We start from the raw sequence: 15,423 nt of genomic DNA on the forward strand, positions 1-15,423 counted from the left end.
CCATACTCATCTAATCTTCACAGCCCAGCCCAATAACAGATTTAAATTTGGCTAATTTAGGAGAAATTAGAGGAAAGGGAGAGGCAGAATCCAAAATTTGTGTAACTAACTACAACTTTAAAAGGGTACAGAGAGCAGGAATAATAAAAGGAGAAGCCAACTCTGAAAGAAATGAGGAATTTGTGAAGATGAATGAGAAGTGTCAAGTTGAACTGAGAACCTGCAATTATCCTCAGAAGGATCAACGGTAGTGATCAAACCAAGTCCACCAAAGTTGCAGCTTTCTGCACTGTGATCATTTTGCTGATACAAGCTATTGAACGCGTATGACACGTTCCCTGGCCATCCGATACCTGAACACGTCCCGCCAGGAAGTATCGATGTGCAGTCCGCTACAGCACACGCTTCTAATGCTTTTGCTGACACGTTTGACAAATCCTTGTTATTGTTCACCACGCACCACTTAGGAGGAAGGTACTGAACGTTCTGCGCGTTTACCAGTTTCTTTGAGTTATGGTTGAAACTGAAACCGTATTTGGCTTGACCATCGAAAGTGAATACTCCCCAGTGCCTCTCAAAGTTTCCAGAAGATATGTTTCTCTGATCTTCGTCCAAGAGGCTTCCAATGTAGGTTTCAACCGGAGGGCGCAGCAGAGAACCTGTCTTTTTCTCCAAGTGAGCCATTAGTCCTTTCAAGAAGACCTCAGCAGTAGGTGATGTGGCATTGGCTGCTCCATCTGTAGGCCAACCAATCTTTGACACGACGATATCCACATCTGAGAACCCAATTGAAGACAATGCAGAGGCAAGTGTGTCGTAGCTCAGATCATAGCTGTTTCTGTAGGTTTTACGTCTGTCTTTGTGAGCTTGTGCTGTTTCTTTGAAGAGGCTAAAGTCAAGGGAGATGTTCTTGTTCTGGTGAAAGCTTAGAAAAGGAGAGATTGTGACAAAGAAAGGGGAGTGATGCTTTGTGAGAAAGGAGAGTAGTTCGATCATTGTCTTGTTGAGATCAGCCCTGAAGTGTCCTAAAGACGGTCGACCAGATTCAGAAAGAAATGAGTCAAAGCTGGAAGGTACTACGACCTTCACTTCACTTCCCAAGCTCGCCTTAGCTAAAGCATTTTGGATGTTCATAGCTGCTCCAATCACAAAAGGTCTATACTGATTGCCATAGCTCTGGTGAAATGGCTCATCTCCAACTGCTACGTACCTGCAAACCAATCCAAGTGAATGATGAACACTCCACAATTTTTTATATTAAAACCATTATAAAGATAAGTTCACAATAAAAACATATTTCGAAGTTGTGACTGAAATAATTCAATTGAGTGTTTCTGAATTTGAGTTTCTGCTTGTAAAATCTCTCAGCTAAGTAGCTAACAACTAGGAGCATGTACACTTACGTGGCAACGGACACAAAATGTGAAATGTACCAACTTTGACACACAAACACACAAAAACAGAAGAAACGAACCAAACTAGGAAATTTCCAAATTGAGAACCCGAAATCTAAAAAGATCTCAACTTGGAAACAAAAGAATCAAAAAAACCAAATGGTAGCTGTAATTGGAAAAAAAGAGGAAGAGAAGGAGAAAGAAGATACTCGATTCGAACTCTGTTTCCACCATTGAAGTAACGAGTGACATTGTCATGTACCCAGCTTTCTGCTACCTTTCTGGATGCATTCAAGCTTTTAATCATAGAATTAGGGATTCCGACAGCAACACCAATATTAGAACCAGAGAGAGCTCGGAGAACTTTTGGGTCGGCATCGAAGAGCTTCACCTTGGCAATGCCGTTGGATTTCAAAAGCTCTACAACCTTCGAAGGCGGAAGTGGGTGCGACGCTTCCGTCCCCCAGTTTACGCCGACGGCTCCGGCTGTGGTTACAGTCAGGCTCAATTCCGCCGTGACGGCGAGGATGAGGAGAAACAGCCGACCAGCCATCAACTCCAGTGAATCTCCTCGTTCCACGATAATGTCGGACAGAGTAGTTCATCAGTGTTAAAAAGAAAAAAACGAAAACTACGTGTCGTTTCATAATTCAGCCAGCCAACTTAGCCCTGTTATTAATCTATTAAAATGGCAGGATGTTTAAAAGTTGGGCTATGCTTGGGCTTTACATTCACTAGTCCATTACGCATAACCGAATCATCTCTTCGTAATTCCGTTGCGTCCACGTGTCGTTACACTCGATTCTCAGACATCAGACAACCAGAGTCATCGAGTGTGTCTGAAAAAGAAATTGTCTGAAACTTAAGAGAGAGAGAGAGAGAGAGCTCTAAAATCAATTCATCAATGTCGATAGAACGAGAAGTAGTCTGTGTCACCGGAGCCAGTGGCTGCATCGGCTCGTGGCTGGTCCATCTCCTCCTCCACCGCGGCTACTCCGTCCACGCCACCGTGAAAAACCTCCGTAATCTTCACAAATATTCCTCTCTTCGATTTTGTTACAATATCTCCTTAACATTTGTTAAATTCGTGTTGCAGAGGATGAGAAAGAGACGAAACATCTAGAAGCTCTCGAAGGTGCAGCCACACGCCTCCATCTATTCGAGATGGATCTCCTCCAATACGACACCGTTTCCGCTGCCATCAACGGATGCTCCGGCGTATTTCACCTCGCATCGCCCTGTATTGTCGACGAAGTTCAAGATCCCCAGGTTCTTATACATGATCCACTCCCAAAACCTTTAGCTTCAAAAGGAAGGAACGATAGTGAATTTGATTACTTCATATGTGTGTTTTAACAGAAGCAACTACTTGACCCGGCGGTTAAAGGAACCATAAATGTACTGACGGCAGCTAAAGAAGCAGGGTGTTAAGAGGGTTGTTGTGACGTCATCTATATCAGCGATAACTCCAAGTCCCAACTGGCCTGCTGATAAGATCAAGAATGAGGAGTGTTGGGCTGACCAAGACTACTGCAAACAGAATGAAGTATATGGTTCTCTAAGTTTAAGATCTAATCTTCTTGATTTGTCTTATAGATGATGTTTGATTCTTGTGTTGTTGGTTGGTAGTTATGGTATCCACTGTCGAAGACGCTTGCTGAGAAGGCAGCTTGGGAGTTTGCAGAGGAGAAAGGATTGGACGTGGTTGTGGTGAATCCAGGCACTGTCATGGGCCCTGTCATTCCCCCATCTATCAACGCTAGCATGCTCATGCTTCAACGTCTTCTTGAAGGTAATTTGCTTCTCTGTGATTAAATTAGTCTGAGTTCCATGGAACATTTTAGGATTTGAATCGACATGAATGCTTAGGATGTACGGAGACGTATGAGAACTTCTTTATGGGGTTGGTTCATTTCAAGGACGTGGCCTTAGCCCATATTCTTGTATATGAGAACACAGCTGCGAAAGGAAGGCACTTGTGTGTTGAGGCTATCTCTCACTACGGTGATTTTGTAGCCAAAGTTGCTGAGCTCTATCCCAATTACAGTGTTCCCAAGTAAGTCTCTCAAACTATGTTTTAAACACATGTGTGTGTGTGTGTGTGTGTGTGTGTGTAGATTTCAATTAGCTTTATTGGTAATTCTCTTAGGTTACCAAGAGAGACTCAACCTGGTTTACTCCGAGCCAAGAATGCATCAAAGAAGCTGATGGAATTGGGGTTAGAGTTCAGTTCCATGGAGGAGATCATCAAGGAAGGTGTGGAGAGTCTTAAAAGCAAAGGATTTATCTCTGCTTGATTTAGTAAAATGAGCAAAATCTGAAGGCAGCAGAATCAGTTAATACGATATTTTCTCTTTTGTAATAAATAAGCTGGCCTGTGTTATGGATTAGATCATCATCTCCGAGAATCTTAAAGCATGATGAGATGAGAATGTTTTTGTCCCTGCGTTTTATTAAGTGCTACTTTTGTGTTATATTACGTTTGGTGTTTAATTATAACGAAATGTCAATATGTCCGAGTGGTTAAGGAGACAGACTCGAAATCTGTTGGGCTTTGCCTGCGCAGGTTCGAATCCTGCTGTTGACGATTGCTGTTTTTTTTTTTTTTAATTACCATTTTTCTACTATATTTGGACTTTTGAGATACACACCACAGGCTCATCGCTTACATATGTAATCAGTCTATTATTTGCTTTAATTTAGTTCGAGAATAAATATTAGCATAGCATTATTCTTCTAGTACACTATGAATGAATCTATGATGTTTTTAAATGGGTGTCAAATAAAAATTACATAGTTCTTCTCAATATGGCAAAAATATATATAGTTTTCTCTAAAGTCTAAATAATTATCAACTTATAGTATTTTATAACATTAGTCTTTTTAAAAATAAATGGTGAAAATTGTAACATAGTCAGGATTTCAGCCTACCATCTTACATATGTAATCATTTCTACTAGCCCTGGTTAATTATATTAGTTAACTGTTTCTTATTGTTAAGACTAGTTGAGAAAGAACTTCCGAGTTTTTTGAGTATCATGAAAAGATGAAGATTATGTATAGGTTTATAAGTTACCAAGAGAATTAATGATATAGCTAGGCTGGTCACTAGTCCTTTTCAACTTTTACTTATATAATTAAGACCCCCCCGCCCCCCCTTAATGGATCTTGAGCTTATACCATTATTCCTCTTTTGTTATTTTGTTCTTCTTTTGTATCCACATTTCTACGCCTACCAATTGTAAATAGTACTTTACTAAATCGAAACAATTGAAGCTAGCTAAATTTTGTTTTTTGAATGGTTAAATTTGTAAAGAAGAACATAAATAAAGTGAAAGTAAGAAGATGATCATCATCATTTCTGAAAGATTTTTTTTATATAAAAAAACACCTGAAGATTTAATGACTTTTCAGAGAAATCACGACTCACGTGAGACCCGAGAACTTCGCTCGTCCACACATCACAATCATACACTTTCATACTAATCTATCATCAATCACGGTGAAAATATCAAAGCTCATTTATAAATAATACTGTAAGGTCTAGCTTACTAATTAATAATAATCGTTGATCGTCTTTTCCATCTCTCTATACAATCTCAAATAGTTAAATCACACAAATATATATATAACTCATAAGTACGAATTTAGAAAGTAAAAGCACTCATGATGATTAGTACATTACGATACCATTTTTTTAAAGATTTTTTAGCATTGGGTATATCTGACTGGATTATTCTCGACTATACGACCAAGGTAGCACCACTACTTCCTCCGGCGTCGTCTTTATCAGTACCGGCGGTTGGAGTAGCCGCCGTGGGTGTGGTATGAGGACGTTTTCGTTTCTTCTTGTCGTAAGGAATCCCTCGAGCCTGAGCCTGAGTTTGACGGACTTCCTTAAGATAGATCCTAACGGCTTTGGCAGCGAAAGGGTTTGACTCGGGAAGACCACCGCCGATTTCCTCGAAAGCAGCCCTTAGACGGCCGATGAGAGCGTCGAGGCTTCCCCAAGCTTGCTTGAGAGGACAAGTGCACTGGGCCGGTGGGTTAGGTTGTCCGAAGAAAGGACAAGAAACAGCGTGGACTTTGGTCTTGCCGAACTGGTCAAGGTACTTCAAGAACTCAAGGACGTGTGCGCCACTGCAACGAGATAGATTCAGAGGTGGCTTGTGGTTCCTTAGATACTGAAGGAAAGTGTTCCAGTCTCGCCTCTTCTGTGACTCGTACCGGCTTGGGGATGAGGAGGAACTCGCAGCTGCGTTTACTGTGGTTTCTCCCTCCATCTTGCTATGCATGTCAGGCAGGATCGACCTTGATTATTATTTTTTGTTTCTAGAGTCTTTGTGTGTATGTGTGGGTCGTGTGCCTGAGAGAAGAGAGAAGAGTTGAAAGAGAAGAAGGAAGAGTTTTATGTGAAGTCACAACTTAGTCAGAAAGAAGCAACAAGTTGGATTTGATTATTCATACACATTGTAGTTTCTCTACTTTCTTTTACGTCCCATCATCATATTTCTTTATATGGGAACCAAGAAAAAGGAGAAATGGAAAATTAGATACATCTAATTTTTGTTGCCCATTCGGTAATAGCTTTCACTTTGAATGTAAATTCTCCACCTTCCATTCACTTCCTTCGTTCACACAGTAATTTAATGTGTTTAGGTTTTTTGTTTTTTGTTTTTTCTTTGGGTCATCATGTTAAGTAAAAGAATCACATCTACTTTAAATTAGGATAAAAAGAACAAATGAATATGATAATAAACCATATACATAATCCGCTAGTGAATGAATGACCTCGCTACATCCGTGGCAAGTGGGAAACTATATATTCACTCTAATAATAGCAATTTACAATATTATAGTATATAATTTTTATATAAAGATGTTTACAAGATTTGTTAAAATATCGTATGACGACATAGTCAAGCGAACTATTTACATATACGTTAAGTATATAACCCTAAATCCTGATTGGGATGTAGGATATATGACAATAAAATAGCACCAAGTATTCATACACATCTATTTCTCACTGCTAAAGTTTTACCGAAAAAAAAAAAACTCAAAGGAAACGAGTTTCATTTCATCTAATGATCTTCGATATTGACATTTGTAATGTGCACCAAAAGAAATTTTAATATATGAATGATACTCCCTCCGTACTAATTTAACTGTCGTTTAAGGTTTTTGCACATAAATTAAAGAAACTATTAAATTTTATGTTTTGCCCTTTATTAATATATTTTATAATTTTTTCATTGGTTGAAACTTTAAAGCAGCAGGGATAAGATTGGAATATTTATCAAACATCTGTATTGAAAATCTAAAACGACAACTAATATGAAACAAAAATTAAATCCTAGAACGACAACTAAATTAGAACGGAGGCAGTAATAATTATGGTGTTAAGCCGTTAACGACGTATTTTTCATGAACTTTAGGACTATGTCTAACGGAAGTCAAGTTAACGATGTCAAGGAGACTACCATTCAAAAGCTCCAACCATATTCCATGGTGTGTCTGTCTATACCCTCCCGTGATTGATTTGATTTAATCATTTATACATAACTTTAATATTTCTTGTTGATACATCAAATCATATCAATGGATCGTCGGTCCAATTTTTATTCCATTATAGGAAATATAACTTTGTCCATTTCAGTACTCTTCATTGGAAACTAGTTAATTTTCCTTACCATTGTGACCAACCCATCCAAATTTTATTATAGTTCGCTGATTGATAGCTGTAAACACTAAAGATTCTAATTTAACGTACATGCTGCTTAATTAGTGCTTCATTGACGGCATATATAATTTCTGGTTTATCTATTTTTTATATAAAGTGTATGATTTTATCGTTTTGGGTTATGTCTTAATCTAAAGAGTATCAAAATTAACACTTTCGTTCACACTAATTATATTATTTAACAATTAAACCCATGATACATAGACCACCAACTGCCATCAAATAATGTTAATATCATATAAACAACGCAATCTAAATTCTCAATCTATATACTGTAGTTATTAGGATAAGCAAGCGTGGAAAACATTATGTACAAGGTCAATAATATGAGGGAATCATGGAATCACCATATGATTTGGTTCATAATACAAGGACTCATTGCGATGGAACTGATAAAGTAGGGAAAAAAAAAAGGGAAAGAGAGATGGTGAGGAGTTGGTAGTGGGTCAAGAATCAATGAAGAAAGGTATTGGCCATCAATTTCTAATAATCTAATCCACGCAATTTTCATCACTCACTCACTCACCCATTTACTTAACATTCCTTATTAGTGCTGCTTAGTCTCATACCTATACGGTCACGCCTTTTCACTTTATAGTCTCACACACCACACCGTGTCCCCATCCCATAATTTTTTATGTATGTATAAATCAAGATAAAGAGAAGACTTATTGTAGTATTTTATCAGGATCATTGTCAAACATGGCAACTATTTAATCAAAGTTCCCACCACAAAACTCTTTAATCCTTCTATATATTCATCCAATCATCAAATTTAGAAACAAGAAGAAAAAACGTCATGTCTACCAATAACAACAATAATATGTATCATCAATCTATATAAAACATTTTGATTTGATGCACCATCTTCGTAGCATGATGAGTTTCTTTTAAATCTTATGCAGACCTACGACACAATCATACTTTCATAACGACGTACAAATAATTAATAAGGTTTCATCTGCAAAGAAGACTGATCTCATCTTGAGCTATATATACAAACGTATAAAATTCAATTTGTTTGTATAGCTTATTAAAATACTTTTATCTTTTTTTCTTTTCTTTTGCACTAACATTCTTAAAGACCACTCAGTCTAATGCTTCTAGAAATATTGCATCACATGATTTACCCTTTATATCGCAAAAGTAACAAAATTAATCTTCTTTTTCTCGTTTGACCCAAAAAAAAAAAAACCTTTTTCTTTTCTCCTTTTAAATTTTGATTGCGTGTTTCATCTGAAATATGACGTTGGAAGTGATCGATCATAGATCTCTCACTGCATGTACGTCGTCCCGAGTCATACGAGTCCATTCACTCAAAACTTAAAAAAATTCAACAATAGTATAATTTAGTAACAAGAGTACACCAAACATAATACTAACAAATCGACATATCATTCCTCACTGCCTTTGTGACTTTGTGTTTTCGCAAATCATTCGTTGTCTATTATTAACGCAAATCATATTAAATCGACGAATGCAAAAAATAAGTTATATATTAAACAAAAAATTTACGTGAAGTTTGTTCAAGCAGAACTTCGTTTACTAATTTTCTATTAGAGAACAAATGTGTTATATCGTAAGGTTATAAATTTAAAATGAAAAAAAAGAATCAATCACAAGAAGTAACAGAGAGTCCAACTCGGAGATCGTTAGATGTTCCAGACACGTACATTCGGTGTGTCTCGATTTCTTCTCCCTTCCGGTAATTGGTGGCCGCCACGTCAGCAGCTGCAGCGTAATGGATGCCGTTGTTGACATCGTCTCCGGTGGAGAAAATGATCTCTCTGAGAATGGGTTCATGTCCGTTTAGAAGATTCCCCATACTCAGCACCTTTCTCCATGACTGGTTCGCCGATGGCGGCGCGAACAGGTTAGACACCACTTGTCTCTCTCTCAAACTCACTTCTTGTCTACTTACTTCCATCTCCTGTGTTCCAGTGACCAGAGAGACGTTACGTTACATTACATCATCTAATTATTACATTCCAATCAGAGAAACTCTCGCTGGTTTAACAATTGACTTACCGTCCTGCTTTTGTTCTCTTCCTCATTTGAGTTCATTCCCATTGTTGGGGAATAAATGGTGTAGAAGTCGTTGAATATTACTTGAGCAAGTCGTGATGCGTCCAGGAACTTTCTGTGAATAGATGCCGCTACCGTTACCAACTTCTCCACGTTTTCAAAGACCACGCAGAGACGTTTCAGGTCTTTGACGGTTTTTCCTTTATCCGGAAGATTGTTGCCTGCATCCGAAATATCTGTTATATAGAGACAAGAAGGGCCGGAAGGAGAAGATGGTTCAAAGGGTTTGAATAATTAAGGAGAAACAAAAGTACTACGTTGTAGAGCCCCCAAAGTAGATTTGATGATGAGGTAGAGTTGCTCCAGTTTAGAGGTCATTTGTCTCATGTTCCCGAATTTTGTCAGGTTAAGAGTGTCGGCTGATCCTCTGAAGGCTGTGCAGACCATTTGCTCAAGAAGCTGATCAGGCCGCACTGTTTCCAGGTAATGAACAATCTGAGAAATTTGTCAAGATATTGAGGTCAAACCTAACTCTCGCAAGAGGTTATCAGCATGAGTAATCTCACAAAGACACATACCTTCTCTCCCTCTCGGTTCGGGTCTAGGAGAGGCTTTTGATCATCAGCTTGCAAAGCGGGTGCATCGTTCCAACTTTTTCTCCACAAGTTTCCTTGATCAGACATCCGTTGAGAAAGACGCCCACAAGGAGGCCATTTATCTTTCGAGCCTTCGGTGATGGGGCCTGCTGATGTTTCCGAGGTTTTAGGTTCAAGGCTTTCCCAATCTCCAGGTGAATGCCATCTGATAAAGTCCTCAAACACTGCCTCTGGGTTTGCCGCTTTGAATGCCGACATGTCTGCAATCATCTTTGTGAAATCAGGAAAATAAGGAGCAAGGGAATGTATCACAAAATTATAAGCGCCTATACTTCTCTTGCAATAGACTCAAGACTAAGAGAAGTGTAATGAACAGTTCTTCTCCGTTATCATTAACAGAGACAGAGTTTTAAACCTCACCAGATAATAAGATGTCTTTCTCCAGCTGGCCAGGAACGTTCTGAAATTCAAAGGGGAAAGATGTGTTCTTCAATAGACAATCAACAAAATAAACTTAAAAAAAAAGCGATTAATCATGTTAATTTTCCTTTAATGTCTACAAACAACACAAGAGCATACAGGAAAAAATCCATCTATAGCTAGGCAATGCATCTTCACATTTGTTAAGAAACATTACGTCTACAGAAACATTCTTAGTAGATAACCAAACCATATTCACTTCTACTAGGAAAGAAGTTGAACTTACAAGGGAATCACCAAACGCTTCAACAGCTTGGAGTCTTTCTTCATGCATGTCTTCAGTCATAAGAGGTGGATCCTGTCATCACTCAGAAAATATGAGATTGCTACCAAAAAGATAGGAAGCAGCCAAGTCAAGTAGACCACTAACCTGAGTAAATGGGGCATGGAGCCGCTGATGAGACTTCAAGAGCATCATAGTCCCCACTGGGCCAGCTGAGCCCCTCCTGAAGGTTGGGCTTTGGTTCTCAGAATTTGTGCGTTCAGTTTTCCTCTCAAATCTCGGTCTATTAGAAGTATATTCTGCAATTGAACTGTATCCACGGAGAAGGGATTTAAACACCCTTAGTCAAGATTTCCTCTCTACGAGACTTAACATTCAATCAAGAGCTATCATCATTTAAAATGGAAAATGAAAAAGAAAAGAAGAAAGAGCACAAGTCCTTGTAATAATAGGCAATTAGGGTTTCATCTATTTGATAACAACGAGAACCTAAGAGCTCTCACTTGCTAAGTTCACCTGTCACGTTTCCTCTGCAGATCTGCTTCTGAGGATTTATTTCTTCTCTTGTCGACCTTGTGGTTTTCCTGAGAATTCATCCAATGAAATGTATCAAGCCAACAACACAGGCGCTGCAGGAGTTAAGATATTCTACTGGGTTTATTGAGGATTTTGGAATTCCTACACCTTTTATATATGTATCTCCTTTTGTTAATTCAATGAAACACATACTTGCAACACATAACAACAAATGCACAAAATACAGAAAAACTTAGCCAATCACCTCCATAGAAACAGAAGCGTCTGAACTGTCATCACTTCCTATACAGTCTAGGAACTCTTCATTCATTTCACGTTTTTTCTCGATGCAAATTGCAAGCTGATCAACAAAAAAATATTGTTAGTATTCTAAAAGTAATTTCGACATTTACAATTAAAGCTATATAGAGGATTACCAGGTGCAACTTCTGGTTGATCAAACAAGTGGACAAATCAATAGAACCGTCAAATGGCATTTTCGGCAACGGCTGTGTCTCTTCCCAACACCATCGAACTTCACGGACAAACTCTATCCAGAGGAAGGCAATGGCTAGAGATGAAATGCAAAAAACAAACGAAAACACATCTTATTATATAGATAACTCCTTTCATTCCGTCACTGGCAATTACCAAATACGGCATAGTCTACTGTCACATACCACGGATATTGCAGTTGCCAAACCACAGTGAGTGCAAACAGAATTGTGTAAAAAGAGATTCAAGCGGTGCAGCCATAAGAGCTCGAGAAAACTTGTGTTCGCCTTTAGTAAAATCTGGGAGTTTAGATCCTGCGAGATTAGATTGAAAAAGGTGAAACAATACCGCATGGCTGGATTCTAACAAACGTTTCGAAGCTAAAGGGGGTAAATTTATAAATGCTATAGCTGCAAATTTTAAAATTCATGCATCAAACTTTAGAAGGTTTCGAAGTGAATAATATAATACTACATGGACTTCTATTATGGAACCAGGAATGATTAGAAATATTCAGTTGTGTAACAGAAACACAAGCATATATATATATATATGCTACCGTAAACATGGAGTGTATACATGCATATATGTTCACATATAATATAGTGGAAGTATACCCTCACGAAAGAGATCTTTAATCACCCGATCAAGAACTGACGGAGGAGGTATGACCACTGAGGTCTTTAAATTTTCAGAGCTTGGATTTTCCACTGCGAGAGATTGAATAAAAACATTAAACAATGGATATGTCCGGGAAAGCTAATGCTGTGAAATATTCTATGAACATAAGAGAAATTATCAAAGCTATAACTCAATCCCTTGCTAGTGGATTCTACATGTGTTTAAAACATGAGGAAATAATAAAAGCACACAAAATATCGGCAGACCTGACACAAAATCCTCCATAAACTGAGCTGTGAAGGACGTATCCAATGCTTCAACTAAGCAAAGTAGTTGGGAAGCAAAATCAATTCTTTTCCCAAGTGAAGGATCGCCCCTGGTAAAGCAATATTTGTTATAAAACTGAAGGGAAATTATAATACACCACAACGCCAAGCAAATTAGTTGGGAAGCAAAATCAATTCTTTTCCATGTGAAGATCATCCCTGGTAAAGCAATATTTGTTTCAAACTGAAAAAGAAAAATAATACACCACAGAGATGCAAACTACTATTCTGTCCAAGAATGAGAAACTATGAGAAACATTTCTTACAGATATGGTGAGAGGATTGGGTGCATAATCCACTTCTCAGCATCATGGGGTGAAGCATTTTCAAGTTCAGCCATCTCAAGAGTGCTTTCTACAGTCCTGTCAGCCCATGTGACCACCAATTCGAAACCTATCCATATCAGCCACAAAATTAGATAATGAATTCCTTGAATCGCATATACCAACAGCAAAGACCGGCCTATGCTTGAAGAATGATACAAAACTGTCATCACACATCAATTATCACATTGTTGTATGTTGGAATAAGAGGTTTATAAATACTATCTACTAAATTAGATAACTGAGTAGTATAATCACGAAAAAACACACATGGCCTCAACTCTGCCAGACAACTACCGTATTGTGGGTAGACTGTAGTCCAAGAAAATTAAATTTTATTCTTCATAGGATGCACGGATATACCTCTAAGTGGATCTTCAGCAGAGTACCACTCACTCCAAGGACAGTCATCATCCCAGAGCACCTTGTTGCGTGACTCAGAACCACTGTTTTCCGTAGTGTCTGCTTTGTCACCCATAAGCTCATCCATATCATCTTCGTCATCCTCCTCATCATATGGGAAGGTTTGGTATGTTAGCCTCATCATAAAGTGGACTTTGAAATTATGCATTGAGAAGTCCACTCCTGAATAAACCTTCAAATAAAAAACCGTCGTAGATAAACACAATATCTAGCAAACAATTTAATCACATGATAGAATAAGCCACGTTGGACTGGATCTCAAGTCAAAATCTCCTCTACTAATATCAAGCTTAAAGCATGTTGTATATCGTACATACAGCAATATAGTATTCAAAAATATAAGAACATTAAGAGCAACTAGATTGAAAACCAGCTTTTCATCATTGATGGCTAATGCTTGGTAATTATTCAGGTCCGTTTTGATAAGAAATTACCGACTTGCCGTACTGGTGACATTACTAATGAGGCGATAGAAAGACTTACAAACTTAGAAACAAACAACTCATATAGCCCTTCCAGGTGCATGAGTTTCACGGGGACTTGGCTGCCAATACGATCTGCTTCAAATCTTCTAGTAAAAACAGTGCCCATATTCTGGATTCCAATATATGCTTTGCGTGAAGGGTCATGCACAGGGACAAAGGCTGGCCACAAGCTACATACCAAAGTAGTATAAAGACCATTAAATATGCGTCTAATCATCAACTCCTTAGCAAAGACCTCAAGAATAATTTACATTTCTATCAACTTTGACTTCCAAGACTTTGGAGTAGGTATGCGAATTGGTATCAATTCAAAGAAACAGTGTTCTGTACACAGTTTCAGTTGACGATGCTAAAGCTAATGTGGTATTACTGGCTAAGAGATCGTACCTGCCACAGTTAGACAAAGCAATAGCAACCGCACTCAGAAGCTTACTAGACTCTGGTGTATCAAGAAGCACCCCACTGGCACTTTGTGGAGCAATCAACTAGACGATGCAAGATAGTTAATAATATATCGAATATGTATAAGGGAAGGTATTATTTCAACAGCAAAAGGTGGATTTTAAGCGTACCAGAAAATCCTTAACCCCAAAGCAAAGCTGGAGATCATGTGAATTACTGTTCCAATTATCAAGTCCAGCTGCATCAGTCAGATACTGAATTACGAAACAGAAAATGCAGTTTCTCCAAAGATAAAACGCATTATTTTCGAAATCATATACCTTGTTGGCTACCACCATTATCAATTAGAAAGTAGAACTCCATGCAATAGCTCTTTGAGACATCTTTAAGTTCGTGTTTGACTGTAAACAAATTCTTTGAATCTTCCACTGCAACGGCACCTTTTTCCTACACTCACATAATGAAGGCAACCTAAAAGGTCAAGCAGATAACTAAACTGAAGTGGAATCTCTAATATACGTCAAGTTCCATCTTTGATCATCAAAGTTCAAAATAGTAAAACTAGCTATAAAGTTCCGGCCAGATGAAAACTCGAAGAGTACACATTCCTGTGATTCTAACGAGCTCAGCAATTCACATATTGCAACCTATAGAACTCGATTGAAGATGGATGAAATCATTTGGAAAACCAAACTCACCACCAGGTTTTTGGGACCATTAGCTAACCATTGACGACAAGTTGCTTCAATATCTGAAATAAACCTAAAAAGCAACGGAATCAGTGGTGACATTCGAGAAAAGAACAGTGATGACTAAAATATGGATGAATACCTTTCCCAGGAAGAAGCTAGAGTAAAATCATCGAAATGTTGCACCTGCAAAACAATTCATCATCCATGAATACATAAAAAAGGACAGCAGAAGAGCACATGAAGAAGAGGCTTTAGGAGGTAGTAACCTCTTCTTCCACATCATCATCATCTTCTTCTTCGAGAGGATTAAATTTGCTTGTAGAAGCCATATAATTAATTAGGTGGCGAATTTCTCTCTTTGTACTTCTGGGTAAGGAAGGAGCTCTTGCAGATCCTCCGATCACACAGAGGAAGAAGAGATCCGGCTTCGTGAAAGAACAACGACGACGATGATGGGGTTAATAAAGTTACTGATGAAACGTCGTCGTTGGAAGCTGACTTGGGACTTTTGACAAACGACAAGAACAACGCGTGCCGTTTCGTTTTTATTAGAAAACGTTGCGAAGTTCTTCACTGATCCCGACTATCGATATTAATGGGCCTAATATTGGCCCATTACAGTAGTGATATATAATTCAAACCTGAGTCATGTGTTTGAAAAGGATTTATTAGGAAAACA

The 15,423-nt window shown here is 38.2% G+C and overlaps 3 protein-coding genes, 1 non-coding gene and 1 pseudogene across 7 annotated transcripts; 2 read left to right on the top strand and 3 right to left on the bottom strand.

Annotated features, from left to right (window-relative positions):
- Nucleotides 1–46: 46 nt before the first annotated feature.
- LOC104735628 (glucan endo-1,3-beta-glucosidase 9) lies at nt 47–1,974 on the bottom strand. Its single transcript, XM_010455458.2, has 2 exons — nt 1,604–1,974; nt 47–1,210 (listed from the first exon to the last, which is right to left on the bottom strand). The coding sequence occupies exons 1-2, from the start codon at nt 1,945–1,947 to the stop codon at nt 118–120; spliced, it is 1,437 nt and encodes a 478-aa protein (XP_010453760.2). The 5' UTR covers nt 1,948–1,974; the 3' UTR covers nt 47–117.
- A 223-nt stretch (nt 1,975–2,197) lies between these two features.
- Nucleotides 2,198–3,868, top strand: LOC104735638 (cinnamoyl-CoA reductase 1). The gene is given in 7 exon segments (XM_010455470.2): nt 2,198–2,416; nt 2,491–2,663; nt 2,754–2,816; nt 2,818–2,940; nt 3,024–3,186; nt 3,264–3,450; nt 3,544–3,868. Coding segments are annotated over 7 exon segments (975 nt in total). The 5' UTR covers nt 2,198–2,298; the 3' UTR covers nt 3,692–3,868.
- Nucleotides 3,869–3,899: 31 nt separating this feature from the next.
- TRNAS-CGA (transfer RNA serine (anticodon CGA)) lies at nt 3,900–3,981 on the top strand. Its single transcript has one exon. It is a non-coding gene; the product is annotated as a tRNA-Ser (tRNA).
- Nucleotides 3,982–4,903: 922 nt separating this feature from the next.
- Nucleotides 4,904–6,119, bottom strand: LOC104735647 (protein LIGHT-DEPENDENT SHORT HYPOCOTYLS 5 pseudogene; annotated as a pseudogene). Its single transcript, XR_015570908.1, has one exon. The product of XR_015570908.1 is annotated as a protein LIGHT-DEPENDENT SHORT HYPOCOTYLS 5 pseudogene (transcript).
- Nucleotides 6,120–8,615: 2,496 nt separating this feature from the next.
- On the bottom strand, nt 8,616–15,319 carry LOC104735659 (uncharacterized). 3 transcript variants are annotated; one of them, XR_015570902.1, is made up of 22 exons: nt 15,011–15,319; nt 14,884–14,927; nt 14,751–14,814; nt 14,373–14,499; nt 14,223–14,290; nt 14,038–14,135; nt 13,649–13,820; nt 13,106–13,337; nt 12,686–12,812; nt 12,360–12,469; nt 12,090–12,182; nt 11,658–11,786; nt 11,415–11,548; nt 11,243–11,338; nt 10,965–11,045; nt 10,609–10,771; nt 10,465–10,536; nt 10,179–10,218; nt 9,741–10,018; nt 9,480–9,657; nt 9,166–9,383; nt 8,616–9,067 (listed from the first exon to the last, which is right to left on the bottom strand). XR_015570902.1 is itself a non-coding variant. In XM_010455492.3 (22 exons), exons 1-22 carry the CDS (start codon nt 15,071–15,073, stop codon nt 8,750–8,752), a joined length of 2,892 nt encoding a protein of 963 aa, XP_010453794.2. In that variant the 5' UTR covers nt 15,074–15,319; the 3' UTR covers nt 8,616–8,749. The 3 variants fall into 3 exon arrangements, 2 of the variants coding, with proteins under 2 accessions (XP_010453794.2, XP_010453801.2); XM_010455492.3 differs by having other exon boundaries at nt 10,978–11,045; XM_010455499.3 differs by having other exon boundaries at nt 10,978–11,045; nt 14,751–14,803; nt 15,011–15,257.
- Nucleotides 15,320–15,423: the final 104 nt, after the last annotated feature.

The sequence above is a fragment of the Camelina sativa genome, chromosome 2 (genome assembly GCF_030686135.1).
Source record: "Camelina sativa cultivar CO46 ecotype springtype chromosome 2, ASM3068613v1".
Lineage (NCBI taxonomy): Eukaryota > Viridiplantae > Streptophyta > Magnoliopsida > Brassicales > Brassicaceae > Camelina > Camelina sativa.